The sequence below is a fragment of the Gastrolobium bilobum genome, unplaced genomic scaffold (genome assembly GCF_033153095.1).
Source record: "Gastrolobium bilobum isolate Gb01-03AN ecotype WA unplaced genomic scaffold, APGP_CSIRO_Gbil_v1 utg4070, whole genome shotgun sequence".
Classification (NCBI taxonomy): domain Eukaryota; kingdom Viridiplantae; phylum Streptophyta; class Magnoliopsida; order Fabales; family Fabaceae; genus Gastrolobium; species Gastrolobium bilobum.
The window spans coordinates 311,770-339,043 of record NW_026898134.1 but is presented as its reverse complement, the minus strand read 5'-3'; the positions used below and the strand labels follow the sequence as shown (position 1 = coordinate 339,043).

Genomic DNA, 27,274 nt, shown 5'->3' with positions numbered 1-27,274 from the left:
CTCAGGATCAGGAAGGATCAACACTGGTGAAGAAGTCAATCTCTCCTTCAACTCCTGGAAGCACGCCTCACACTCGTGAGTCCACACAAATGGCGTCTCCTTTCGGGTAAGGCGAGTCAAAGGGAGAACCATCGTGGAAAAACCCTTGATGAACCTCCGATAGTAACCTGCCAAACCTAAGAAGCTCCTCACCTCCGTAGCTGTCTTGGGTCTCTCCCAATCCAACACGGCCTCAATCTTGTTGGGATCCACTGCAACTCCATCTGCTGAAATCACATGCCCCAGAAACTTGACTGATTTGAGCCAAAACTCACACTTGGAAGGTTTAGCATAAAGCTTTTTCTCCTTCAGCACTTGCAGAACTATCCTCAGATGCTCCACATGCTCCTCCTCAGTCTTGGAGTAGATCAGAATATCATCAATGAAGACAATCACAAACTGATCCAGATACGGCTGGAAAATCCTGTTCATGTAATCAATGAACACTGTCGGCGCATTTGTGAGTCCAAACGGAATCACCAAATACTCAAAATGACCGTATCTCGAACGAAACGCGGTCTTCGGGACATCCTCCGGCTTCACCCGAATCTGATGGTATCCGGACCGGAGATCAATCTTGGAATACACATAAGCACCCCTGAGTTGATCCAACAGATCATCAATCCAAGGAAGAGGATACTTGTTCTTGATTGTCACCTTGTTCAATTGCCTGTAGTCGGTGCACAATCGCATTGTCCCGTCCTTCTTCTTCACGAAGATGACCGGTGCTCCCCAAGGAGATACACTCGGTCTAATGAAATCTTTCGCCGAAAGATCCTCAATATGCTTCTTTAGCTCAGCCAACTCCGGTGGCAACATCCGATAAGGAGCTAAAGAAATCGGCCCCACACCGAGCAACAAGTCAATGGAGGACTCTATCTCCCGCTGTGGCGAAAACTCAGGAATCTCCTCATGAAACACCTCAAGGAACTCCCCCACCACAGGAATGCCAGTGATATCCTCCTGTGTCCCACTCACCAAACCACCCAACATGACATAACCCAATGCCCCTGCTCGCAGCGCTCCTGGCCTGCAGCAGTGAAATGTATGGCGAGGAACTAGTTGTGGAATCACACGGAGAAATCACCACGCGCTTTGCACAACAATCAATCAATGCACAGTTTCTAGACAACCAATCCATGCCCAGAATAATCTCAAGGTTGGCCATCGACAACCCTATCAGATCTACCGAGAACTCACGGCCATCCCACTGAAACACTACATCGCGATGTACAGTGGTAGAATCACAAATCTCTCCGGTGGCGGTAGTCACCCGCAACGGTGGAGAAAGCACAGCACTGGGCAACTCAAGCCCCAAAGCAATCGGGGTAGCAACAAACGAATGAGTAGCCCCGGAATCAAAGATAGCATCCACAAAAGAATCACTAATAGACACAGTACCTCTGACAAGGTTCGGAGCGCGGTCCGACTGCTGCCTATCTAGTGTATACACTCTCCCAACAGAAGGTGGCACTGCAGGTGCCGAAGAAGATGCCATCGGAACCATCTGTAAAGGAACTACCTGAACAGCTGCAGCTCTCGCCGTCGACGACGGACAATCTCTAGAGAAGTGGCCCTCATTGCCACACTTGAAACACAGCAACTGCCCCATAGCACAGCGTCCCACATGCTCCTTCCCACATCCCGAACATCTCGGAGTGGTAGGAGGCCTAGCAGAACTCCCCTGATGTGAAACAGCTCTCTTGAACTGACCAGGCGCCTGCCTAGTCGCTAACTGCTTTCCCTTGCCCTTATCAGCAAACATCCTGTCCTTCCAAGAAGTAGGAGCAGGAGTGGAACCACCTGTTCCCTTGCTCTCCTCAACCTTGGCCCTTTTGGCCTTGCTTGCCACGCAAACATCCTCGATGTCCTTACACTGCTGAACCAGTGTACCAAAGTCCCTCGAAGCAGCACCAGCAAGATGCTCAGCAATCACCTCACTAAGTCCCCTGCGGAACTTAGCTGCCAGAAATAACGGAGTAGGAGGAACCATCCGGAAGTGTGCAAACTTCACTAGCTCATTAAACTTAGCCAGGTACTCATCAACAGACATCGAGCCCTGTACCAAACGATCAAACTCTCCCTGCTTCCTCTCCTGCGCATCATAGGGAAAGTATCGGTCCAGAAAGCACTCCTCAAAGAATGGCCACGTCATGACACGACCCTGCCTCTCAAAAGCACGAGAGGTGTGCGTCCACCACTCATGGGCATCGCCCTCCAGCATGTAAGTCGAGAACATCAGCTTCTGTGGGTCTGGACACTGCATAACCCGAAAGATCTTGTCCAGCGACTCTAGCCATCTCGCAGCAGCAATAGGATCCAGAGACCCCTCAAACACAGGTGGCTTATGCTTCCTGAAAGCATTCAGCCGGCGATCGATCACATCATGATCCTCAGCAATCCCCACAAGGGGCTCCCCCGTCTCAGCGGCATGAGTAGCACTGCCGATGTGACTATGGCTCTCCTCCTGAACACTAGGTGGAGGCGGTGGTGGTGGTGGTGGAGCCTGGCCAATAGCAGGACCAGCTCTCAACTCCTCCAACATGACTCTCATCATCGTCATGTTCGCCATCCTGTTCGCCTCGAGGACTTCCTCAGTGGTCCTCCGGTTCGCTTCACGAACCACAGCTGCGGCTATCCGGTTCGCCTCGCGAACAGCTTCCATCATTGCCGCGTTGGCCACTCTAGCGGCCTCCTGATCGGCTAACCTGGCCGCCTGCATCTCAGCCAATGCAGTTAGGATAGGATCAGATTGATCCTCAGAAGTCTCTCGTGTTCTCCCGGACCTTACCATGACTCTGCACAAGTTACACAAATTATGAGTTGATCAGGCCCACGCAATGTGATCACATATACATCATCATAATAAAATTCGACGGAGTAAACACAAAGACAGACACAACCAAACAACCTAGCAATTGCAATACATACAGGCTTTTCCCTCGAACCATTGCTCTGATACCATAAATGTAACACCCCGTATATATCCGGTAATGTTATCATAATATCGTATTAAACTGCGCTTAATTAAAATGCGGAATTACTTTTTCTTTTCAATTATGATGCCATTAACATTACCAACTTGCTTAATAATCAATTAAGAAAACATCGCCTGTATGTAATTGCAATAAAACAGCTAACTAAAATACCTCATAACATAGATAATATAAGTGTGGCTCTAGTCACGGAACAACAACAACGTAGACCGGACCATCTAACAGTTTATATAGCCCAAACGCACTTAGACACACAGTATTAACTTTAATTGCTACGCTTAGCATTTTAATCCCAAAATTTGGATTACTAAACTACATAATTTTCTAAGATTTATGATATTTTTCTTATAATTTTCTGAGCACTTTTCTGGTACGCGCTTTTCCAAGCCAGTATCAGTTTCCAGCACCAGTTCTCATTATCTGGACTTGAAACTCGTTTTACAAGTCCTACATATTATTCTAGTAATTATCATGCACTTACATTAATTTTCCGGGATACTTTTTTGACACGCATTTATACCGACTAGCAGAACCGGTATCTGCACTTTTCTTCCGAAAAGCGATTTTCAGCATTCTTAATCACTTATTACGATTATTAAGCCTCATAAATAATTATTAGGGTCGATTATGGAATCATTTCCTATTTTCTCGTAATTTATTAATTAAATACCTTAATTAACGGTGCAGGTTCTTACATTTGGACACGCGATCAACGCTCCGACACGCTCCGACACATTTTTTTTAGGTCTTAATTTTATTTTATTAACTGTACATAAAAAATAATTTATAAATCATTTTTTTTCAGTTATAAAATTTGACATGAAAAATTAACAAGGTATGAAAAAAAATTTATTTATATTTATGTTATGAAATTTGAATATTTGATTAGTTATATGACTTATTATGGACTGTTATATGTATTAAATAGAGATTATATTATATATATTAAAAATATTATTTAATATCAAAACGTGTCCCAACGTGTCAAAATATGATATTTTTTAGAATTAACGTGTCGGCGTGTCGTGTCGAGTCGTGTCCCGTGTCAGTGTCGGTGTAACATAGCTCTCTAACAGATGCCCCTTTCCGCATCTTTCGAGATCAATAAATATACGTAGACAGAGAGAGAGAGGAAGCACAAGATCAACGGTTCAAGTAAAGGCATAAGTTTATTAGATACAGATAGAGATCTTTGGTATAAAACTGGATAAATATTTCTCTAATCACTATAAATAAGTTATTGACAGTGACTTCAAAAACTATGTCGTTTTGAATTAATGAAGGGTGTTTTTGTAATTTTTTATTATTATATGAATTTTATCGAAACACCACTCATTAATTCCCTTAATTATCAAAACGACGTAGTTTTTGAGGTCACTGGAGATAGATTATCTATCTCCAGTGAATGGAGAAATACTTTACCCTTTATATATATGAGTAAAGGATTTCTCAAGTCAATGAAGATAAATTATCTTTGGTGAACCTAAAACGACATCGTTTTGGCCCAACTGGAGATAACTTATCTCCAGCGACCCCAAAAAATACGTCGTTTTAAATTAATGAAGGATGTTTTTGCATTTTTGTATACTTTTTTTATATGAATTTTATCAAAAGACTCTTCATTAATTCCCTTAAAATAACAAAAACATCCTTTATTAATTTAAAAAGACATAGTTTTGGGGGTTATTGGAGATAACTTATCTCCATTGACTGGAGAAATACTTTACCATATATACATGGATTGTTGTTTGTTATGTCACTGGATGGTCAAGCCAGTATTAACCTACGTGAATGTTGTTAAAATCGAGATCTTAAGTAAAATCGGAAGAGTATTAAAAAATCGTAAAACGTAAAATCATAATATAAAAAAATGGTAAAAACGTAAAAGTGTTTGAAATATTAGTAAAATCGTTTTGATGAAAAAAATCGTAAAAACGTAAAATCGTAGTGATAAATCGAGATTTTAATAACAATGCCTACGTCGTTTTGTTTATTTATTTCATTATATTAATTTATTCACCTTTAAATAGTTATGATTCTCTTTCTCTCTCTTCCTTTATTACCATTAATTCACCTTTGTACGATTATGATTTAGTGACTGGACAAAAGCTTATATCCAGTGACTTGACACTCATAAAATCCATATATATATATATATATATATATATATATATATATATATTAAGGGAAATTATTTTCTCATATTGTTGAGGATTGTTTTCTCATGTTGTGAGGCATCGAAATTTGTATTATCTTTTTTATTTTTTTAATAAGCGGTGGGTCCCATCATTTGTTGTGTCTATGGTACGAGGAATGTTTTTTTTACGCCTATCTTACTTACCATTCTATAACACCGTTAGATTAGAATTTCAAGAGGACTTTATTATTTCTTTCTCCTCTTAAGATTTTGATATAACGGTGTTGGAGAGAGGTAAGTAACGTAAGCATAAAAATAGATAGAATAATCTACCTTAATTTATTTTTAATTACCAATTAAGTTTCATCATGTTATTTTAATTATATATTTGAAATGTTTTAACAATTTTTCTAATTTAATAATGATACCTATTAGTTGTTCACCCACCTTTAATCAAATTTAAGTTTTTTAAGTAGTTATTACTTATAGTGTTTTCATTTCATTTTTTCTATTTGTTATCAAATTAATTCTATTTTTAAAAAATATTAAATATATTTAATTATATTTGACTAAATTATATTTTATTATAATATCACTATTATTAATTTTTTCTTTTTCTTTTTTTGGAGTTATCCAACCTTAATTATCTCTTTGAGACGAGTTGGCTCCCTCTGGTATCCCCACAAGTTTCGACTCTTTGAGCCGGCTATGAGTCTAATCCGGAGTGCGGGGGAACAGTGATGGCTAAAGGTTCAGCCCCCTCCCCAAGAATGCATTCAGCAGGAATCGAACACATATCCAACCCCACTAACTCAGCGCCAAGTTGGAGCTGCACCCATTGGATTTTTCTTTTTCTTATCAACACTGAAAGTAAAGTTTAGAGATTTTATTAATATTTTAAAATAAAAAGCAAAATGAAACAAAAAAAAATAGTTATAGAGAAAAAGATAAATTAAGGAATGGATGGATTGCAGTTAGTTTGAGTTATTGAATAAAAATAAAATCTATGCAATTCATTTCTTTTGAGATTTTAAATATGTCAGGGAGATAAAATAACTCATACTCACTCTCATTTCATTAAATTTATTTTTACATAGATTTGTTGAAAAACAAACAAGTAGCAAGTATAATTTTGTGAAAGAGGTACGGTTTCATTAAACATGTACTTTTAATTTGATATCAGGATTTATATGTAAGAAAAAAATAGGAACTAGTTCAAAAATCCTTATGTGTTATTGCTTTGAATCACTTAGTGCTCATTTGGATGAGTTTTTTTTTTCTTTTTCAAAAGTTGCTTTTTTTCTTGAAAAAAAGCACTTCTCATTTCAAAACTTCAAAAGTTCGTTTGGATGTCTACTTTTAAAAAAAGCATAAGTCACAAAAAAAGTCAAAAACCTACTTTTTTCAGAAGCTAAAAATTTTAACTTCTACAAAAAACAAAAGTCAAAAGCCAATTTTTTTTTCAAAACTAAATATTTTTATAAAAACATAAATAGCTTTAACTTTGGCTTTTTCACCCTTTTTCCCCTCATTAATTATTTAATAACCATTTTGCCCCTTATTGCAAACTATCTACCAATCTGTCCCTCTTTAATCGACTAAATTAAATATTTAATTGATTAAATGGTCAAATGAAGATTTAATCGATTAACTCTTCAACTTAATCGATTAAATCTTTCTCTTTATCAGAAGAACAACCTTATGCATGAGAGATTTAGTCGATTAAATCTTCAAGTCAATGATTTTTGCCTATTTTGTCCATTTAATCGATTAAATTTTTGGCTTAATCGATTAAAGAGGGGCAGATTGGTAGATAGTTTTGAATGAGGGGCAAAATGGTTATTAAATAATTAATGAGGGACAAAAGGGTGAAATAACCCTTTAACTTTTGTAAAAAGTACTTTTAAAATAAGAAAGAGATAAAAGTCACTTTTTTTATAAGGTGAAACAAACAGGCTCTTATAATTTTATTTTTTTTAAACGGGGAAGGATATTGTGACAACCAAGTTATGTTACTACCAAGTGACTACCAATCAATCTTACCGTTAGATCGATTAATTGATCTAACGGTTATATTTATTTCCATTTTTGTATGGTCATGATTCTCCATATTTAATACTTTATATTTATTTTCACCTTTGTATGGTTATGATTTTTCATATTTAATGCTTTCACTTTAAATATAGGGAATCATGACCATACAAAGAAGGAAATAAATATAACCGTTGGAGCAACATAATCGATCTAACGGTGAGATTGATTGGTAGTCACTTGATAGTAACACAACTTGATTGTCACAATATCCTTCCCCGTAAAAAAGTCAAATATTATGAAAATTTAGAATACTTAATAAAAGACTAAAAGAATATATACTGAATACAAAAAATTGAAGAAAAATTAAGATAAAAAATAAAAAATAAAATAAAAAGAAATAAAGTTACGAATTTACAATATATTTATTTATTTTTATCCTTGATCTATTTTATTTTTTATTTAAATATGTTTGGTCTTTTTATATCTCTATTTTATTCTTTCTATTTTTTTTAATTTTTTTTACTAAAATCTTTAATAAATGGGATGACACAAGGCTAAAAAGGTAGAAGAAGAAAATCAGAATAACATATGCTTTTTACAATAAAATAAAAATAGAACTAAATAAAATAAAATCCTCACTTAAACAAGAGTAAACATATCTAAATAAAAATAAAATAGATCAAGAAAAAAAATTAAAAATAAAACTAAATATATTGAAAATTCAAAGTTATGATTTTTTTTCTATTTCTTATTTTATTCTTTTTTTTTTTTGTATTGTATATGGATAGGATATTGTGACACCCAACACCCAGTCAATCTCACCGTTAGATCGCTTATGTTGATCCAACAGTTATATTTATTTCCATCTTTGTATGGTCATGATTTCCCAAATTTAAAGTGAAAGCATTAAATATGGGAAATCATAACCATACAAAGGTAGAAATAAATATAAAATATTAAATTTGAGAAATCATGACCATACAAAGATGGAAATAAATATAACCGTTGGATCAACATAAGCGATCTAATGGTGAGATTGACTGGGTGTCACATGGGTGTAACATAACTTGGGTGTCACAATATCCTATCCCTTAAGTATATATTTTTTAATTTAGATTATAATTATTATTTTTTAATTTTAGTTTTTTCTATCTCTGTTGTGATTTTTAACATATTTGATTTTTTTCAATTTTTTTGTCTTTATTCTATTTTTTTATTTAGATAGATTTGATTTTTTTATTTTAATTTTTTATAATATTCAGTCTTATTTTTTATTTTTTAAAAAGAATAAAATAGACACATTTAATAAAATTCCTAATAGGGTTAAGAAAGAATAAATGAAATAAAATCACGTGAGATTAAATATTTAAAAAAAATGATTCAAAGTAAAGACGGTTTCTGAACTTTTTCAGAAAAGAAAAGAAAAGAAATATTATTAGGAAAAGTCATCAGTGATAACCATCATCATAACATAAGTGGGACCACAGCCGCAATGTAAAACGTGAGGCATCAAAATTGCTGTCATTATTTACGGAAATTTGTGTAAGACAATATATCTTTCTCACTTTCTTCTCAATCCAATTTCATATTACTCATCTTCCTCTCTGAAATCCATTTCTTCTGCAAAGTGAAAATGTCAACAGATTCAGAATCAGCCACTGTACTTGCTCGTGGCCGTTTGGCCATGCTCTCAGCTCACCTACTGCCCTCTCCTTTCACCGAACCCGTCAATCAGGTCAACCTTCACCGTCTCTCCGCCCAGTCTCCGCCGGCGAACCTCAACGGCACCTTGACCATCGTCGACGAGAGGACCGGCAAAAAGTACCAGGTTGAGGTCTCACCTGAAGGCACTATCAAAGCTACTGACCTAAAGAAGGTAATTCCTGATCATCAATGAAAGTTTCTGAAGGAGTTTCGAATTTGGCAAAATGGGTCTCAGCCAATTCTACTCCTTTCGAATTTGTATGCTTCTAAGAAAAATTTGTTTTTTTTTTTTTTGTTTTTTATTTTATTATTATTATACATAGTTGCATGCTGGAATCATAGTTGGGGTAATTTGTAATTATAATATGATTATTTATGCTTATTTATATATTTTGTTATTAGTATTAGATTGTGGGGTTCACTAATTTTTGATTTGCAGATATCGACTGGGAAGAATGATAAGGGACTCAAGCTTTATGATCCGGGGTATTTAAACACAGCTCCTGTTCGATCAACAATTGGTTATATTGATGGCGATGAGGGGATTCTTAGATATAGAGGCTATCCAATTGAGGAGTTGGCAGAGAAAAGCACTTTTACCGAAGTGTCCTATCTCATACGTGAGTATTTTTTTTTTTTACCTTGTTTATATGTGGATAAAATATTTTAACTAATGATTAGCTTATATAAAGATTTTATGTCAGTGAAGACACGCGCAATTATGTATCCTGTTAATTACATGCTTCGGTTCATGCATAGCATGTTTTTTTTTCTGAAGTTTATTAACTCCATCTTTTTATGTTTGTTAGTTTATGGAAGTTTGCCTTCTGAAAGTCAGTTAGCAGAATGGGAGTTCACTATATCTCAGCATTCGGCTGTTCCACAAGGAGTTTTGGTGAGTTTTTATGCGAATAACTCTAACTGTGGTTTATTTTTTTTTGTTTCAGTCAGTGACAGCTTTTAGATTCATAAATAACTTCCATTTGTTGTATAGCTGCTTGAAATTCAATATGCCTGTGGGATTTTACATTGTTAAAGAAATCTAGTAGTTATTTAATATTAGTGTTTTTATGAGAGACATCTGATTGAATATTTTCTAATTGTGTTTTCTAGAAACATTTTTTATTTCTGAAGTATATGTTCTTTTTTCTCTATTTCTTTTTCTTCTGGTTGAAGCAAAGTTTTACTATGACTTAAAGCAGGTTTACAAATATAGTACATGTCCTAGAAGATCACTTGTTAATTTTCCAGACCGGTTTGTTTTTTAAAGTACAAGATTAGGAATTTCTTTTGTAACCACTGACAGGGTTCTTTTGTAGTGATCATGTAAAGAAGAGAGATTACGATGTTCATTTCTTTTAATGAAGTATGGGGTTATTAATCTAACTAAGTTGTGGTATCATCTTATATTTGTTTTGTAGGATATCATACAATCAATGCCTCATGATGCACATCCTATGGGTGTGCTTGTTAATGCTTTGAGTGCTCTTTCTGTTTTTCATCCTGATTCAAATCCTGCTCTCAGAGTAAGTAACATAAACTGCTGTCATGTTTCTCACCTTCTGAACTGCTCCTGCATTGGTGCAAGCGTATGGTAATAACATAACTTGACACTTTGTATATCTTAATTCCGTGGGGGCACAATACATTCTTACTTTTTCATTTGTTGAACTTTGTCTTCCTTTGAATTTCTATATTTTTCAAAACTTGTACATTTCTCTAATTTGAATTGTGCCAGGATTTTTTACAGCAATGAGTTTCAGTCAACATAATGTGGATTCCTGTAGATTTTAGATTTCTAGCAGAGTAAATTTGTAAAATTCTTAATACCAGATTAGGAATATCTTGTTACATTAATCTGTAAATTAATTTTATTTCTGCAAGCAACCTGGAGGGGCTGAATTGGTAGCAATTGTCAGAGGTTATTATTGCTCTGCGTAAAGTGTATTCCAAAAGAAAGCTGCAAATGGTTGTTTTTTTTCGTTTGAAGTGTTATTTACCCCAGCTTTGAAATTATAATTAATAAAGACATAAAAAATGATGATCCATTACAGTTGCGGACCCAGGAATTTATTTGAGAGGGGGCGAAAATAAAATAAATAATATTTCTCCAGGAACTGATGAAGTGAAGCCTTCCTAACAATTGACAGATCTGTACAGAAAGGAAATTCATGATCAGAAAAACATGATCCATTACACAAAAACATTCTTTTCAGTCATCTTAAATATTAGTGAGCTTAAGAAATTACCACAAACAACAGGTATGGATGACGCTTGAGGGTGCTCATGAATCGAGTTGGATCTAGTACTAGGGATGATATTCACACTTGGAATAACTGGAGTACTTGAATCAACAAGAGTTCTGACCAAATTTGAAGGAAATGAAGGCTGGCTCTGTGTGTAAGTGTAAACAGAGTTGTTCTGGCTTTGGAAGATCCCTTTGCTGGTAAAGGATATGAGCTCATTTGCTTTGTCAGCAGGAAAATCATCAAATACAATTACTTGGCTGGCATAAAAGATTGTCAACTGTGCAGCTTTAGGTCCCTTGGTCTAAATAGTCATAAAGAGAAGTTGGAGATTTAGATATTTGAAACTCTATCAGGATTAAATCAATAGCAGTTGTGAACTAGTTTGTAGTCATTACTCAAAAAAATTTCCACCTGTTAATTGACTTCAAAACAAATTAAAGAAGCAAAACAACTCACTTGGAATTGATCAAGGTTTGAATCTCTTCTGCTGGTAAATGGGGACGGTAGGCAGCTTGTGGAGAGAGCAAATCTATAGCTGTCAGGTTCAAAAAAAAATCTCTAAAGAGAAACCTCACAAAAGCATAAGAAAGATTAACCCTGTTTTTATACTGATGGGGACAAATATTTAAATTCAACAATTTAGGAGGAAAAAGAAGGGGGGGGGGGGGGGGGGGGGGGGGGAGCAACCCTAACCACCCTAGTAGGTCCGCCCCTTATCCATTGTTAAGTCAATTACCGTACTTACCATCAGATAATGCTTATTGTTAGTGGCAATAAAAAAGCCGATCTTGGACCTCCTCCTAATAGCCTAAACATTTGGGAGAGTTGGTCTTTGACATGTTATTATAGCTTTCTGATCTAGCTGTTAGGAGTTTGATTCATGTTGTCCCCATTCTGTATAATTAACTCGAATTTCAGTACAAGGTAAAATGGGCCTGTGCATTGCTACAGTTCAACACTCAAAGGACTCTTGCTTGAAGGAGCAAGTTAAAAATAAAAAACTAATCTCAGGCCCCCACTTGATAGCTTATGTTTTTTGGAGAGTTGGTTTTGACAGTGTAAAAAAAAAAAAAAAGATAGACACACTTATATTTATGGGAAAACTTCAAAAAAACCCCTATAACTTTTCTCATAATCATTTATCCCCTTCCCAAAATTTTGAATCATTTACCTCCCTGACTTAATTTTTTTTTATCATTTATCTCCCTAAGTGAGGTGGGTAAATGATAAAGAAACTTTAAATCAGGGGGGTAAGTGATAAAAAAAAAATTAAATAGGGGTGTAAATGATTCAAAAATTTTGTGAGGGGGGTAAGTGATAATTGAGAAAACTCATAGGGTTTATTTTTAAGTTTTCCCTATATTTATTGATTCTCCCTGTCTGCCTCCCATTTAGATTTTATACTTTTTATTTTTTGGCAAGGGATTCCTTCTGGATATTTCTTTTCCTCATGGGCTAGTACAATGTACATGCGAGTGGTACATTGTTTTCTTATTAGGATTCAACATGTTATATTGTTATTGCTGTGCAGCCTGTGCTATGTTATTTGATTCAGCTTCAACTTTTTTCATTTAATTTTTTTATTATGATTTTTTTGTTTGTTTTGGTAATACTTGATGCAGGGTCTTGATATTTACAACTCAAAGCAAGTGAGAGACAAACAAATAGCACGGGTTATTGGAAAGGTGTGCTTATTCAGTTCTCTTTACTCCTCTCACCCTTCTATCTCTGATATACGTAATATGTAGGTTATTCAATTATTTTGATTGCTTCTCACACTGGTTTTACAGCTTGTCTCTTGTGAGATTTTGTACAGTAGCCATGCAACTCCATGATTATTTGCAATATGTTCTACATGTTTATTGCAATATTATAATTATTATTGCTTTGACTGCAGATAACAACAATTGCTGCTGCGATTTATCTTAGAATGGCAGGAAGGCCACCTGTGCTTCCATCCAACCACCTGTCTTACACAGAGAACTTCCTATACATGCTAGATTCTTTGTATGTCTTATGGTATTTTTAGGCCTGATTGATAATTGGAATTAAGACAAACTTGTCCTTTTTTTTAATTTATTTTTTCTTCATAGCTTACTGATGGTTTGATCTTTGCTCTCAATAGAAAAAATCCAATTTTTTTCAAAAGAACTAAAATTTAATCTTGGATGATAGAGTACCTACATACTAGCTGCTTCTTCTTCTTTTTTCTTAAGAGTTTAACACAATTAAAATCTCCACTGTGCATGCTTTCAGAGGCAATCGGTCATATAAACCTAATCCTCAGCTAACTCGAGCACTGGACATTATCTTCATTCTGCATGCAGAACATGAAATGACTTGCTCCACATCTGCTGTCCGACACCTTGCGTCAAGGTAGACATCTTACAGCAATTCTACTCAATCAACGTAAAGCAGTCAATCTGACATTGCTTGGCTGTTATTCTATTTTAGTGGCGTTGATGTATACACTGCTATTGCTGGGGCTGTTGGAGCTCTATATGGACCTCTTCATGGTGGTGCTAATGAGGTAACTATAAGTAGTTAATGAAGCTGTCGTGTTCTTTTATGTACTGCTTATCTTGATGTAGTGAGTAAGCACAACCACATTACTTTTATTTAATATGTGAGCATGCTAATGTGACCGTTGATTCTACAGGCTGTCCTCAAAATGCTGAGTGAAATTGGAACTGTTGAGAACATACCAGAGTTCATTGAAGGTGTCAAAGCCAGGTGGCTATTACTTTCTTTTTGTTATATAGTTCTTACTTTTTGCCTCTTTGTTATACCCTGGAAGTATAGCGTAATGCCTTGATCTTGTTGCCTCCTCTTTTGGAGGTCTCATTGCAGCAAGCGGGGGAAATAGTTTTACTTGATATTCTTGTTTTGTGTGTTTCCTCCAGGAAACGAAAGCTCTCTGGTTTTGGACACCGAGTTTACAAAAACTATGATCCCAGAGCAAAGATCTTAAGAAAACTGGCAGAAGAAGTGTTTTCCATAGTTGGCCGGGATCCTCTTATTGAGGTGCTTATTTATTTTGTAGTCACTGTCTATGTCTTGCCTATCTGTTTATATTCCTTAAATTATGCTGGTCATGAGTGGGAGTGTAGATGAGTTGAGCTATCCATGAACTATTCGAGCTCAACTCGTTAAATGCTTCGATTAAGCTCGTTTGTTCAACTAAGCAACATGCTCAAGCTTAAACTTAAGTCATTCAAAATCTCCAGCAACTTTTTTTGTTTTCAAATTTAAAGAATTATTTATGGTATCTGAATCTGACACTACTATTATAATATGCTAGGAAAACATCTTCTGCTTAATTTAATGTTTATTTGGTTCAGCATATTTAGTTAAACTTTAAAAGTTCTAACTTCTCTACGCAATTATTTGATCGTTCAGGTTGCTGTTGCGTTGGAGAAGATTGCACTATCTGATGAATTTTTCATCAAGAGGAAGCTATATCCAAATGTTGACTTCTACTCTGGATTAATTTATAGGTAATCTATTATTACATCCAGTTATTCTAACTAGGGAGGATAAAAATATGTTGCTTCCTCCAGAACATCATACAAGGCTTGAACTAATGGTTTAATGCAATCAGGGCTATAGGATTTCCAGCTGAGTATTTCACAGTACTATTTGCTGTCCCTCGAATGGCTGGGTACTTGGCACATTGGAAAGAGTCCTTGGATGATCCTGATACAAAGATTATGAGACCTCAACAGGTGACTTCCTTTCTTCAAATCATTTCTCTGATTATGATTTTCTTGCGTATTAAAACTATATCATAATTATAGTTAGCTATAATTTGCCTGTATGGCTGTGCATGTTATGTATCGTTTGGTTTACTACTTGTACCATGGCTGCATTATACATTTCTTAAGACTGGTTCTTGGAAATATTTGTGTAATGCATCAGAACGAAATCCATTTTATGTTTCAGGTTTATATTGGAGAATGGTTGCGGCATTATACACCAATCAACGAAAGGAATGTATCAAGTGATGCTGACAAACTTGGTCAGTTGGCAATATCAAATGCTTCAAAGCGACGGCTTGCTGGATCGGGGATATAGCCTGTAGGCTCAATATATGCATTTGTCAGTGACATGACCAAAAGATGATATATAATTCTCAAGAATGTACTGGGAGAAAATAATTTGTGCATCGCTTTTTATTACCTAAAGTTCAATTTCCCATGATCAGGATGATGCAAGGGGAGCATGTCCTGCATAAATAACGCAACTGGTATTCAATCCATACCAACCGGAAGAATGATGCTGGTAGGATTTGTTGTTCCAGCGTGCAAGTAGTATACGAGTCGCTCGTTCTACCTTTAAACTGTGTTTTATTAAAGTTAATACGGGGGTAAATTAATAGACAAGCATACTTCAGAGATCTCATAGGTGGTAATATGTATAATTGATCTGCAAATGAATTTCTGGTGCTTGTTTGTGTTAAAGCATTAGACCAAATTTTCTGTGTACTAGTACGAATTCTATCCTTTTTCGTTGGGTGCACTAGATATTTTTCAGCCTATTTTTTTTTTCAATGCTTCATTGGACTTTGTAATCTAATAAGTAACAGGAAAAATCTATTTTTTTAATATTCTATTACAAATACTGTAAAAATATTAACTTACATAAGAGTTTTGTACTAAATACATGATGTTAGTAATTAGTATATATACTATCTAATGTTTGGTCCATCCGGTGTAATTGTTACGAGACGGTAGCTCTCTTCTATATCAACACGTGAGGTAGAGGAATCAGTATATGTACTATGTAGTGACATGCTTTGTGTTCTACTTGGATTCTGCCAGAAGTGAATACTTTTATATTTGGAATTGGAACTAGGAGCTGAATATCCCGGATCAGAAAGTAGATCATGAATGTCAGTCCAACCTTCAAGCATGCTCACGACTTGGGACATTGTTGGCCTTAGGGTAGGAGATGCATTAGTACATAAAAGAGCCACATTTAGCATCACCATGACCTCCTCAGTTGAATATTCTGAACTCAAACCTGGATCAACCAGCTCCAGAAGATTTCCTCTCTCTTGCAAAACATAGGCCTGAAAGAAACTCAAAGGTTAACTATAAATAGGACATTGTTCCTAAGACCAAAAAATGAATATCCAATCTCTAAGGAAGAATCATGAAAAAAGTTCCCAATCAATTCAAATTACCCAATCAAGAAGATAAACAAATTCCTCGTTCGGCATGTAATTTGTATTGCTCTTTCCGCTGACAGTTTCCAATGCAACTACCCCAAAACTATAAACATCTGCTTTATCAGTTAAATAGCCACGCATTGCATACTCAGGAGCCATATAACCACTGCAGATTATATATAAAAATTATGATTATTGAGAAAAAATAAATTGAAGCAGGTTATGACATACTAGGTCAAAATAAAAGCATTCAGATAATATTTATGTTAGATATAAACTATTCTAGAGCCTCCACCTACAACTTAGTATAGGAAAATCGATACTTGAATGAGAAGTTTGGTCCATGCTGCCTGTATGCTTCTAATTTAATTATAATTTCAGCATGACATTTAGTGGACGTGTTTTCTTCACACTTCAAGCCGAAAGAATTTTTTGCATGAAAGGACATACTAGATATATAGGCCATTACTGCTTATTGTTTTAGGATGATTGGTCCTTGACAATATAGACTTTATTATTCATTTTTCAATTTTCATGACAAACAGGTGGTGAAGGCTCACTTCAAACCGTTAAGAAGATTACGATACCATGTTTTGACTTGGAAAATAGAAGTAATTCATGATGAACTTACATTGTTCCTGCAATTCGAGTGCTAACATGAGTTTTGTCATCTTCAATAAGTTTTGCTAAGCCAAAATCCGAAACTTTAGCATTAAAATCCTTGTCGAGCAACACATTACTTGTTTTTATATCCCGGTGAATGATTTTTATTCTGGACTCTTCATGGAGATAAGCCAGAGCTCTAGCTATGCCAAGGCAAATATTCTTCCTGGTTGGCCAGTCTAGTTTCGTTCTTCTGTTTGGATCCTTTCCTATATGTCATTGAGAGAAGAAAAATCAATTAGTTGGTCATATTTTTGATTCAAATGGCAAGTATGGCTAATGTCATTAATTATGAAGCTTACCAAAAAGAATGCGAGATAGACAATTATTTTCCATATACTCATATATCAGTATTAGCTGGTTTCCCTCCACACAACATCCATGAAGCTTAACAAGATTGGGATGCTGAAGTCCAGATAGCATTCCTATCTCATTCACAAACTCACGGTTTCCTTGCTTAGATTTTGAAGAGAGCTGCTTTACCGCAATTACTGTACCATCTGATAGTAGTCCCTGCAACATGAACAAGGTATATTTTTGTCTTGCATTACAATTACATAGTTACACATATTTTTAGTGCACATAGAAAACATCAAGCACGTAGATTAATTAGCACAAGTTGTCCTAGTTTAACCCGTGGTCTCGAGTATGAGTCTTGAGTATATAACTGTGTTAAAAACTTAATAGGAAGAGTTTTGCACCTACGTGATCTTATCCGGCTCGACAAATGTAGTCAAGAACTAGATGAATTGGTGGAGAAATATCCAAAAAAATGCAGATAGGTTAACCGGAGATCTCGAGTTTGAGTCTTTGAAATGGAGAAATTGGTATTGGGAGAGCCACCACCAATATGAGTATGACCATAGTGGTTAAAATCCCGATTTAAATCTGCGGATTTTACGAATTTTTATTAATCAAAATGATTTCATCAAAATTCCAAACTCTTTTACGTTTTTATGATTTTTTACAAGTTTTTTTACGTTAGGATTTTACATTTTACGATTTTTTATCCTTTTTCCGGTTTTAGATAAAATCCCGATTTTAACTACCATGGGTATGACAGTGGGCAAATCCCGGTACACAAGGCTTCCCGACTTGTGAGAATAGGGGGAGAGTTGATTGTCTTACCTTTGCGTTTTGCAAAGAGGCTGTTTCTTAAACTCAAATCCATGACTTTCCAATCCCAAGGAGCAACCTTACCGTTGCTCCAAGGCTCGCTCTCCTCAACATGGGTCCAATAGTGCTTGAACCGAATTAAAAAATTAGTGCATATAGGAATCTCCATTACACTTCAATCAGTATGAATTTCAAGAGTTTTTCTCTTTCACTAATGAGTACAAATATATAAGAGAAATTTTTATTATCAAATTTAAATCGTATGGAGATATGGATACCATAGATTGTGTCTGGTATTTCAATTCAACTAACATATAAATTAACCATAAGACAGAATAGGTAACCGGGAATGTAAACTTGAGAAAGATCAAAATACCTTGTAAACAGAACCAAAGCCACCTTCGCCAATTTTGTATGCTGCATCAAAGTTTTTGGTTGCTGCTTTGATTTGTCTTAAAGTAAATAATCCCATTTGCAGATCTATACCCTTAAGCTCTGGAAAAAAAATTGGAAATTTGGATTCAACAAGAATATAGCTTTCTCTACAATATGTCACCATATTTATTTTTATTTCATTTCCATCAAGCTTATAAATGTAAAGGTTGTTCAGGTATGCTCTCCTATGTTCTCCTAAAGTCTTGACTTTGGTGAAATGAAAAAATGTCATCAATATCAAATCTTACATAGAAGCAAAATATTACACTGAGTTTGAATAAATTTTGTAAGATAATTATTTAGTACTAATTATAGAAGAAGCTTAAGCAAATACTGCATGGATACAAAAAGAAGCATGCTATGTTGACAACAAATGAAAATATTTATTCTAAATAAAAGAACCGGAAAAACTAGGTATCATATTCCATACCTTTATACACTGGGTCCTTGCCTCCTAACCATCCCATTCCCCACACGATAGCTAGCACCATAAGAACAACTACAACACCTGCGACTACGCCAACTGCCAGTATGACATAAGTTCTGTAGCCATCCTCAGAGGGAGGTTTAAAATCTGCGCAAGGGAAAAAGTATTTATAGCTTTTGAAGAATGAACAAAAACAAACAAGAGAAGAGGTAGACATAAAAGGTAATCTTTCCCTTTTCCTACATATTTTAATTTCTTTTAATACCAATTAGTACATCTAAACAGAAGATAACAAACAACAACTTTGTCCAAATTGATTTTCTTTCTTATATTACTTGTCAGCTAGAGTTTTCAATTTTTAGTTTGGCATGCAGAACCTTAATCAAGTTTCTGATTTACATTACACTTGCTAAACTCTGCTAGATATTAAAGGGAATAAGATCCCTTTTCAAATATGATGCTCAATACAACTATGATCATTTTAGTTATAGATAGACAAAAAATATGTATCAGGTCAGGGTTTGTTGTGGTTAATAAAAAAATGATGATAATGCCAAAAGCTGGATGATCAAGATATTTATGCAGAACAATTCATAATGCCAAATTATGATTGCAAATCAAACTCCAGTCTCTCTCAAGCTTGGGCTTATCAAGTCAAACAAAGCACCAACACTAAGATACAAGATATGACTTACTAGGGTCTACTGAAATAGCAGATACTAAAGGTCCATAAACTCCTCTTGTGGGTATGCCAGTGGTTCCCTTTCCAGCCCAATAAAAGTGAATCTTCAAAGTATGTTGTGTGACAGTAGCATTAAATGTCTTCACAATTGGCTTGCCAGTACCACCAGCTTCGTTTTGGATATTAAAGTCTTTCAGCACCAATTCCCCCTTAATTTAAGCACATAACAATATATTACATCTACTTCAATGCACAACTCAGTGCGAATCAATTATTTAGCATTATGTATAAATCATTGAAGTAATAGTTACCTGGACGTAGACATCAAATACCCGCCTGCCAAGACTGTTATATGACCTATCATTTATGTAAATAATTTCTGCAAAGTGGAGCTTAACAGTGTAATTTCCGTTTATTAGACAGAGGCCATAATATGTGAGAGCAAGCGGAGAAACACGAGCTGTTGTGTACAGTTCTGAATTGAGTACCGAGACACTATTAAGTCTAGAAGTATTGACCACAATATAGGAATCAGAGTCAATATCATTGTCCATGAAGTTCCCAGTGCTACTAAGAGCCCAATCCTGACCAGGGTAATATAACATTGAAGCACCTTTTTGTTCTCTATCAGCTTCATAAATATTACCACTAATATTTGCTTCATTACCACCACAATTAATGTGCATGGAGTAATGATCTGTCAAAAAAACAAAGCCAAACATGATTGAACAGAAAGAATACTCAAGGCAAAATCTTTCAAATAGTAATGGCTAATTGAAAAGATAGAAGCATAAAAAGGTAAAATTCACAAAGAACATACCATAGTTTGTATTTAAAATTTTGAGATTTTAGTTCAGTCACATGAATTTATTTAATAAGATGTCAATAGAATCATGGAATAGTTCTGATAAACAAAGACATCTGAATTATTTTGTTTCTTAGAATTAGTCAAACTTTTTCTATACCAAATAAATAGGAGGAAATTAATCTTAACCTCTTGGGAAAATAAAAAAAGATATATTCTTCTTTAGTTCATAATGGACATTATCCATCCCACTTTATTTTGATTTTAATTGTACTATGAGAATAAGATATTAAGTAAAGAAGCAGGCAATAATCATAAGCAAAATCATGTTATATATATTTTGCTAAGTAATCATGTTCAGTTGAGAATTTTTCATCAATTTATTTCACTCAATTTCTGGTAACAGAATTTGAATCACTATTTAAAGCAGCGTATCATATAAAAGTAATTTAAAATTTGTAGTACTGGGGCAGACACTTACATTTGCTAACCGAAGCAGGGCATGGAAAGTTTCTTTTTAGGCATGAATGAATCTTACTTCTGCAACAGAATGAAATTTAAGGTTATATACTAGAGCTGCTACCATAGACCTTATTTTACAGAAAATTCATCAGAAAGCAAAAGGTGAGAAGACTTCATATTCCAAGAACAAAAACTTACTGTGGATCCGCAGATGAGGAGTAGCTCTCGACAAGGTTTCTGGAAAAATAACAAAATTTTGTTGCAATGATAACTGATAAATAACACTCATTGAGGACAACTAGAACTCAAAGCTTAAATAAAACTTACACATTCCCTCGTTGACATTCAGTTGGACTTGAGCTATCCCAGGCGAAGTTATTGTAAGAGAAATCACTGTGCACCAAAACATATACTAAAAAATGTTTATCTCACGTTGCTGCAAGAGTCGTTATTTAATTTCAGTTATATAATATATTAAGTTTATCCAGACATCAATAGATTGAAGTTAATAGAGAATATAACACATCCAACTATATTTTTTTCATCATATTTTGAATGCTCTAAATGGATTTATTGAAAATTTATTTCATGACAGTATCCAACCGCGTCATTTAATCATTGTAGTAGTAGTTGTTCTATTCTCAATGCTCTCAAACATAAGCATAAGCATAAAATTGTTTCTGGGTGCCTTATTCACTGTGGCTAGTGAAGCAGACATTAAGTTGAAAGATTGAAAATTGAATCATAACTATTCAAGGAATTTAACATACATATTTTTGTTAATCGCAAGGACCCAACCAGGTATAGACCCTGTCAGCTTGTTCCCAATAAGATACCTGCATTATTTAACAACAAAATTTTTCATCGGAAATGAAAATAGATAGAGATGTTGGAATCACACGTTTCATTCAATCTATCCACTTACATGTAGTCCACTTTGTCAAGTTGGTTAAAAGATCCAGGTATCTTTCCACTCAAGCCATTGAAACTCAAATCTCTACAGCAACGGAGATGTATAAATGAACTTGTTTTATATAAGAAAAGGGTTAATTGGAAAAATTGAAGGCATTTTATCTTCAATTTTAAGATGGATAAAAAGAAAAGCATGTTCTACATTTTCGTGTGCATGCAGTGTTTATTAATTGTCTTTATAATCTTCCTCCAGCAATCACAAATTTCTGTGTTATGGAAACAATGTGATATGGTAATCGTGTAAGCAAGGTCTAATTTTAGAAGTTCAAGGGACACATGGGTCAATAGAGCAACAATCATTCAATTTTGATAAATTAATCTATACAGAAAAGACATATGACATATCTGTTTTAGACATTTTTATATATATTATAAATATGAATTTCAACATAAAGTAGATTCATAGGACGAGATGAGAAGATAACTTATACCGAAATTACTAGTTGATGCAAACCCCTGCTAACTTTCTATATCTTAGACTTACGCAAACTACTTTGAGTTGGTCAGAAATAAGATCAAGGTAGATAAATTGTTCTGTTCTACACACTATTTCACAGATTTAGAGCTATTCTAGATAAGGACCAAGGAGAAAATAATTTAGCTGCTTTCATTTTTCTGTTTTTAAACCACAATAAAACTACTTACAAGATTTTCAGTTTTTCCATTCTCCCAATATATTCCGGGATCTCTCCTTTAATCAAGCATTTTCTCAGTATCCTGCATTGTGATATCCCAGTAAAATATACATCATTTCAAAAATACTTAAAAGAGAAAGAGAGTATTTAAGTCATTGAACTCACAGTGTCTTCATGGATTTCATATTACTTAGTGGTGGGAAAGCAGAGCTTCTATTGCCTTTCAGGTCAGTTATTCTCCTAAGTATCAAAGAAAAAACAAAAGAATCACTTGACATATCCATCTTTTATGATCAAAAAATAAAATACAATAAAGTATTACAAGCATACAAATCGGTTAATCTTGTCAAGGCAGAAATGCTAGAAGGTATGGGGCCCTCAAGAGAGCAACCATGAATGTGCCTGTAACTCCAAAAGAAAAATTGATATAATAAACTACAGTATATACAACAAATACAATTAGAAACAACTAGGTTGGAGGCTTACAGCTTTTCAATCAGTGTCAATTTACTAATGAAATCAGGTATCGTCCCAAAGAAATTATTGTCGCCTATCCTCCTAAAATGTGTTTTGGAAATATTAGTCAATATGCAAAGAAATGTCAAAATTTGAATGAAACAGCAAACAAAAAGCATTAGCAATATATTGAGCTAGCAAATGTATAGTTTTGTAGCTCGTTATAGGAATTAATTTAGAACCCTGCAGTGACTTGTATTTACAAGCTCAGTATCCTACATTTAAAAGGATCCAAGTGGTTCATCCATCTATTCCCATCAGATTGTAACCATGGGCTAGAAGATGCCAAAGTTTGTTGATTCAATAATTTATTTATTGTGGATATTAGATGAATTAAAATGATAAGAAAGCCAAGACTTACAAATCAGTCAACTTGGTCAACTTGGAAAGTGCGGATGGAAATGCTCCAGTGAATGCATTTGATGATAGAATGCTAAACAAACATGATTTGTTCATGTTAAACACTAAGAATAATGTTAAGGGTAAAATAACAGCAGATATTGTGATTCCAATAGGCAGACAAAGAAGGGCAAAAGAATTACAGTTTTTCTAAATTGATCAACTTTTCAATCTCTGTTGGAATGAAGCCTGAAAATAGATTTCCTTCAATACTCCTGTAACATTCACATAAATATTTTTATTTAAACAAAGCAGCAGAAATAAATTAAAAATTATACTAAGCTGGCAATTGAATTTATTATTATGTTGAGTGACTGAATTTCAATGAATACGTGTGATCATAAACACAGTTTATCCACTTACAGGTTTTTGAGGGTTGTGATATTGGTTAGAACTGTGGGAAATGGCCCTGACAATCTGTTTCCCATGAAAGAGCTGCATATTCAATAGACGAAACTCTTTAGGGTCACTATTAAGTTGTTTACTAACTTTACTTATAGAGAAGAAATTTAAGAGGCAATGCAGAGAAACAAAGGGTGCATAGCAGAAAGTTCTTACATCTCAACTAAGCGCATGGTAGCCCATTGTTGAGGTATAGAACCAGTGATGATGTTACGACTAAGGTCCCTGTTTGAAATAGCAAGACAAAAGTTAGTTAGTTTTAACATTCCATATGAATATATCGATGCTATGGGAACATCATGCATATCAAACTATCAAAGAATCATAGATTCAAAGACAAGGTTTGGTTATCTTACAATAGTTTAAGATAACGAAGCTTTGAAAACTCTGATGAGAGAGTACCAGACAGATTCTGAGCCTTCAAGGATCTGTTCATATGGAATATGAAATTAAAGACAAAAAATTAGAATTAACACAATTACTGCAAGATATTCAACCAATAAACAAAACAGAACAAGAAAATGAGAAAAAAAATCTTACGAATTCCAAATCTTATACTACTTTTGTACACAAAATTAGGAAGTCCTCCCGAACAAATTTAAATCTGAAAAAAGTTAACCAAAGTATAATTTATAGTTATTTTAATTCAATTACCTTTTTATTGTTGAAATCCAAATATCTTGTGTTCATATAAAAAAACAAATTATGTTATGTACTAAAAATAAATTTGTGCTTAGTAAATAACTATTCCTTCTTTGAATATAAATTAATCATTATTTCCTATTTAAAAAATAATTAATCATTTTTTACTAAACACAAATTCTTTTTATTAAAAAAATAAAGACAACATTTTGATGTAACAAAAAAAATACTTCGAAGCAAAAACATAAATGTAGGACCACAGATGAAAATTAAAAATTAAAAGAAAACAGACAAGATAAAAGAGAGAGAGAGAAAGAACTTCCATTTTATACAACCCTCAGACAAAAAAAGAAAAAGGAATGGACAGCGCATCCTTTTCAAAGTCAAAGATTTGCAATTTGCATCGGGTTGTACAAAATTTCAAACTTCATTATTGTTTTTAATTAAGTTTAAAACCTCATTCTCATTCAGACCAATGAGGCACTTTGTCATGCCACAAATGTGTATGATTTAGATTAGGATTCGCGAAAATAAACTTTCTTAGGGGGGAAGAATATGCATAATCACTAGAAATATCTTAAGTAAAAGGAAATGCTGTAGAAAAAAGTTATTTAGCCTTCATTTGTTTCTTTCTTTCTTTCTTTTTTTTTCAATTAACGAAGTTCATGGAATCCAAAGAAGACAAACATGAATTTTTCACCGAGCAAGTTAAATCCAAAGAAAGAAAGTGCACTTTGCTCTCTCTTTTTGGTTTGATGGTAACTTGGAAGTGTCTGTAGTGAAAAAAAAGATTTGACTCAAAATGCACGTGAAGAAAAATGAACCCAAAATTGAAGAAAATCCTGTTCCTGAACGTGATTCCATGTGATTTTGCTGAGTTGTTGAAAACAAGAAACGAGACTGGAAACAGAAAGAGGAAGGGGAAGAGAGCATTACATGCTTACAACATGGCAAGAAGAATTGTGATTGAAGGAACAATCACACATCACAGAACTCTCAAAGCCTTTCCTATTATTATCAGACCCATTCCAGTTCCCTTTTCCACTGCAAGGGTCCACCCCAAAGTCCCAATCTTTCTTCCCAATTTTCCTCCCTATCTCTTTCAATGCCTTCACTGCACAACACAAATCAAAAAATTATAGATCAGAGGGAAAATAAATACATCCAAATGAATTAATATCAACAAGTATGTATAAGAGATAGTTGAAACATGTGCACAGAAGCTATGAAGAAACAACCAATTTGTGATTGTCTTCCCAGTCCAGGGAACAAAAAGAAAAATAATTTGTAGCTCTCTTTTACAATAACAAATTTGGTCAAAGAAAAATAAATAAAAGGAAGTTAAACTAGTACAAGTAAAGGAGTGTCTTTTACCCTCTTCAGAGTTGAGCTTAGGTGTGGCTGCAGAAGCCAAGTGTGAGAGTAAAATGAAGGAAGTCGAACCAAGGAGAAATAAAAAGAACATCCTTGAATAACCCGAATTGTGCTCCATGAAACTGTTTTTCACTTTGGTTGTTCAAGCAGAATAGGAGAGAGGGGAGTGGGGAAACTATTTAATCAGATTCAGTCATTCAGATGAGAATGGACAAGGAGATATTGCTAGCAACTGTACTTTGGTCTTAGATTGCAAAATGCATGTGATTGTAAATATAAAATATGCAAAACCCAATATGGTCTTTAAATGCAGAATACAAAGTTGCAACTTGCAAAAAGGAATAAGATTTAGAATCTTATTGGTTCGGAAGTGTGTGGGGTACTTCAGTTGTTAATGAAATAACTCAGTTTCTATTTTAGGGTTCCAACATTAATTATGGAATTGGGATGGGATTTGATTTGTGACGTGCTATATCTCGATAGAGACACAAATACGCGTTAGTACTATTTTTAACAAAATAATTATGTAAAAAACAGTATATTAAATTATTGTAAGATTCTATTTGTGAAGGAGAAAAAAATCGTACTTAACTAAGTTGATGAGATGCATTAATAAATATAACATTTACTCTTAAATTATTATTTACTTGAGTATAAAAGTAATTTAACTTCTTCTAGTGCTTAATATTACAACGTCTTCTAGTGCTTAATATTACAATAGGATAAAAAAAAAATTCTTTTTTTTGGATATCAAAAAAAAAATTTCTAACCAAGATCTAATTTGGTAAAGGAAAATATGTTTCTTCAGCTATAAAAAAGAAGAAGTTATCTGCAATAGTTATATGTTTTTTCAGGATACGAAATTGTATTCTAAAAAATATGTGTTAGCTGCTGCAAAGAACGGGATATTAATAGAATCTTTTGTTAAAACTAAAAAATATAGAAGAATATGTCTCTTCAATCGCAGAAAAAAAAATATCTGTAACTGACATATGCTTTTCAGGATACTGTTTCGTATCCTGAATTTTTTTTTTTAAGTCTCCCAATATATAAAATTATATCCTGAAAAATATATATCAACTCCAAATAACTTTTCTACAGCAATAACAAATTAATAGCGCCCAAAAATGTATAATATTAGTAAATCCGGAACCACTTGTGACTTGTGGTCATTTTAAAACGTACAGTCAGGAGTAATGAAATCATTCTCTCCATGAAATTCTTGGCTTTATGCCTTTGCAACGGTAATTCAGCCAGTTCGATAACGTCAAAGTCTTAACTCTTCAGGTCAATAAATTTCATCTAATAATAAAGAATTTAATTAATTTATATTAAATTATAGAGTAAATATTATTTTTGGTCCGCAGCAAAATTTCATGATATCCACTTTAGTCCCTAGCAAATAAAAAAATTAT

At 34.2% G+C, this 27,274-nt stretch overlaps 2 protein-coding genes and 1 pseudogene across 2 annotated transcripts; 1 reads left to right on the top strand and 2 right to left on the bottom strand.

Moving 5' to 3' along the window:
- Positions 1-8,757: 8,757 nt before the first annotated feature.
- Positions 8,758-15,690, top strand: LOC133313103 (citrate synthase, glyoxysomal-like). The gene is made up of 13 exons (XM_061514426.1): positions 8,758-9,082; positions 9,350-9,530; positions 9,720-9,805; positions 10,332-10,436; positions 12,782-12,844; positions 13,057-13,166; positions 13,416-13,535; positions 13,614-13,689; positions 13,819-13,892; positions 14,063-14,183; positions 14,559-14,656; positions 14,761-14,884; positions 15,102-15,690. Exons 1-13 carry the CDS (start codon positions 8,840-8,842, stop codon positions 15,231-15,233), a joined length of 1,533 nt encoding a protein of 510 aa, XP_061370410.1. The 5' UTR covers positions 8,758-8,839; the 3' UTR covers positions 15,234-15,690.
- LOC133313106 (protein TIFY 10A-like) lies at positions 10,959-11,907 on the bottom strand (annotated as a pseudogene).
- A 74-nt stretch (positions 15,691-15,764) lies between the features above and the next one.
- Positions 15,765-25,977, bottom strand: LOC133313100 (probable LRR receptor-like serine/threonine-protein kinase At1g07650). Its single transcript, XM_061514420.1, has 24 exons — positions 25,860-25,977; positions 25,422-25,599; positions 24,200-24,271; positions 24,000-24,068; positions 23,805-23,876; positions 23,585-23,656; positions 23,404-23,475; positions 23,013-23,084; positions 22,857-22,928; positions 22,692-22,766; positions 22,537-22,608; positions 21,845-21,916; positions 21,690-21,755; positions 21,247-21,312; positions 21,118-21,156; positions 20,939-20,997; positions 19,964-20,349; positions 19,666-19,861; positions 18,974-19,117; positions 18,485-18,603; positions 17,295-17,505; positions 16,961-17,201; positions 16,345-16,495; positions 15,765-16,230 (listed from the first exon to the last, which is right to left on the bottom strand). The coding sequence occupies exons 1-24, from the start codon at positions 25,975-25,977 to the stop codon at positions 15,847-15,849; spliced, it is 3,078 nt and encodes a 1,025-aa protein (XP_061370404.1). The 3' UTR covers positions 15,765-15,846.
- Between the last annotated feature and the right edge of the window lie 1,297 nt (positions 25,978-27,274).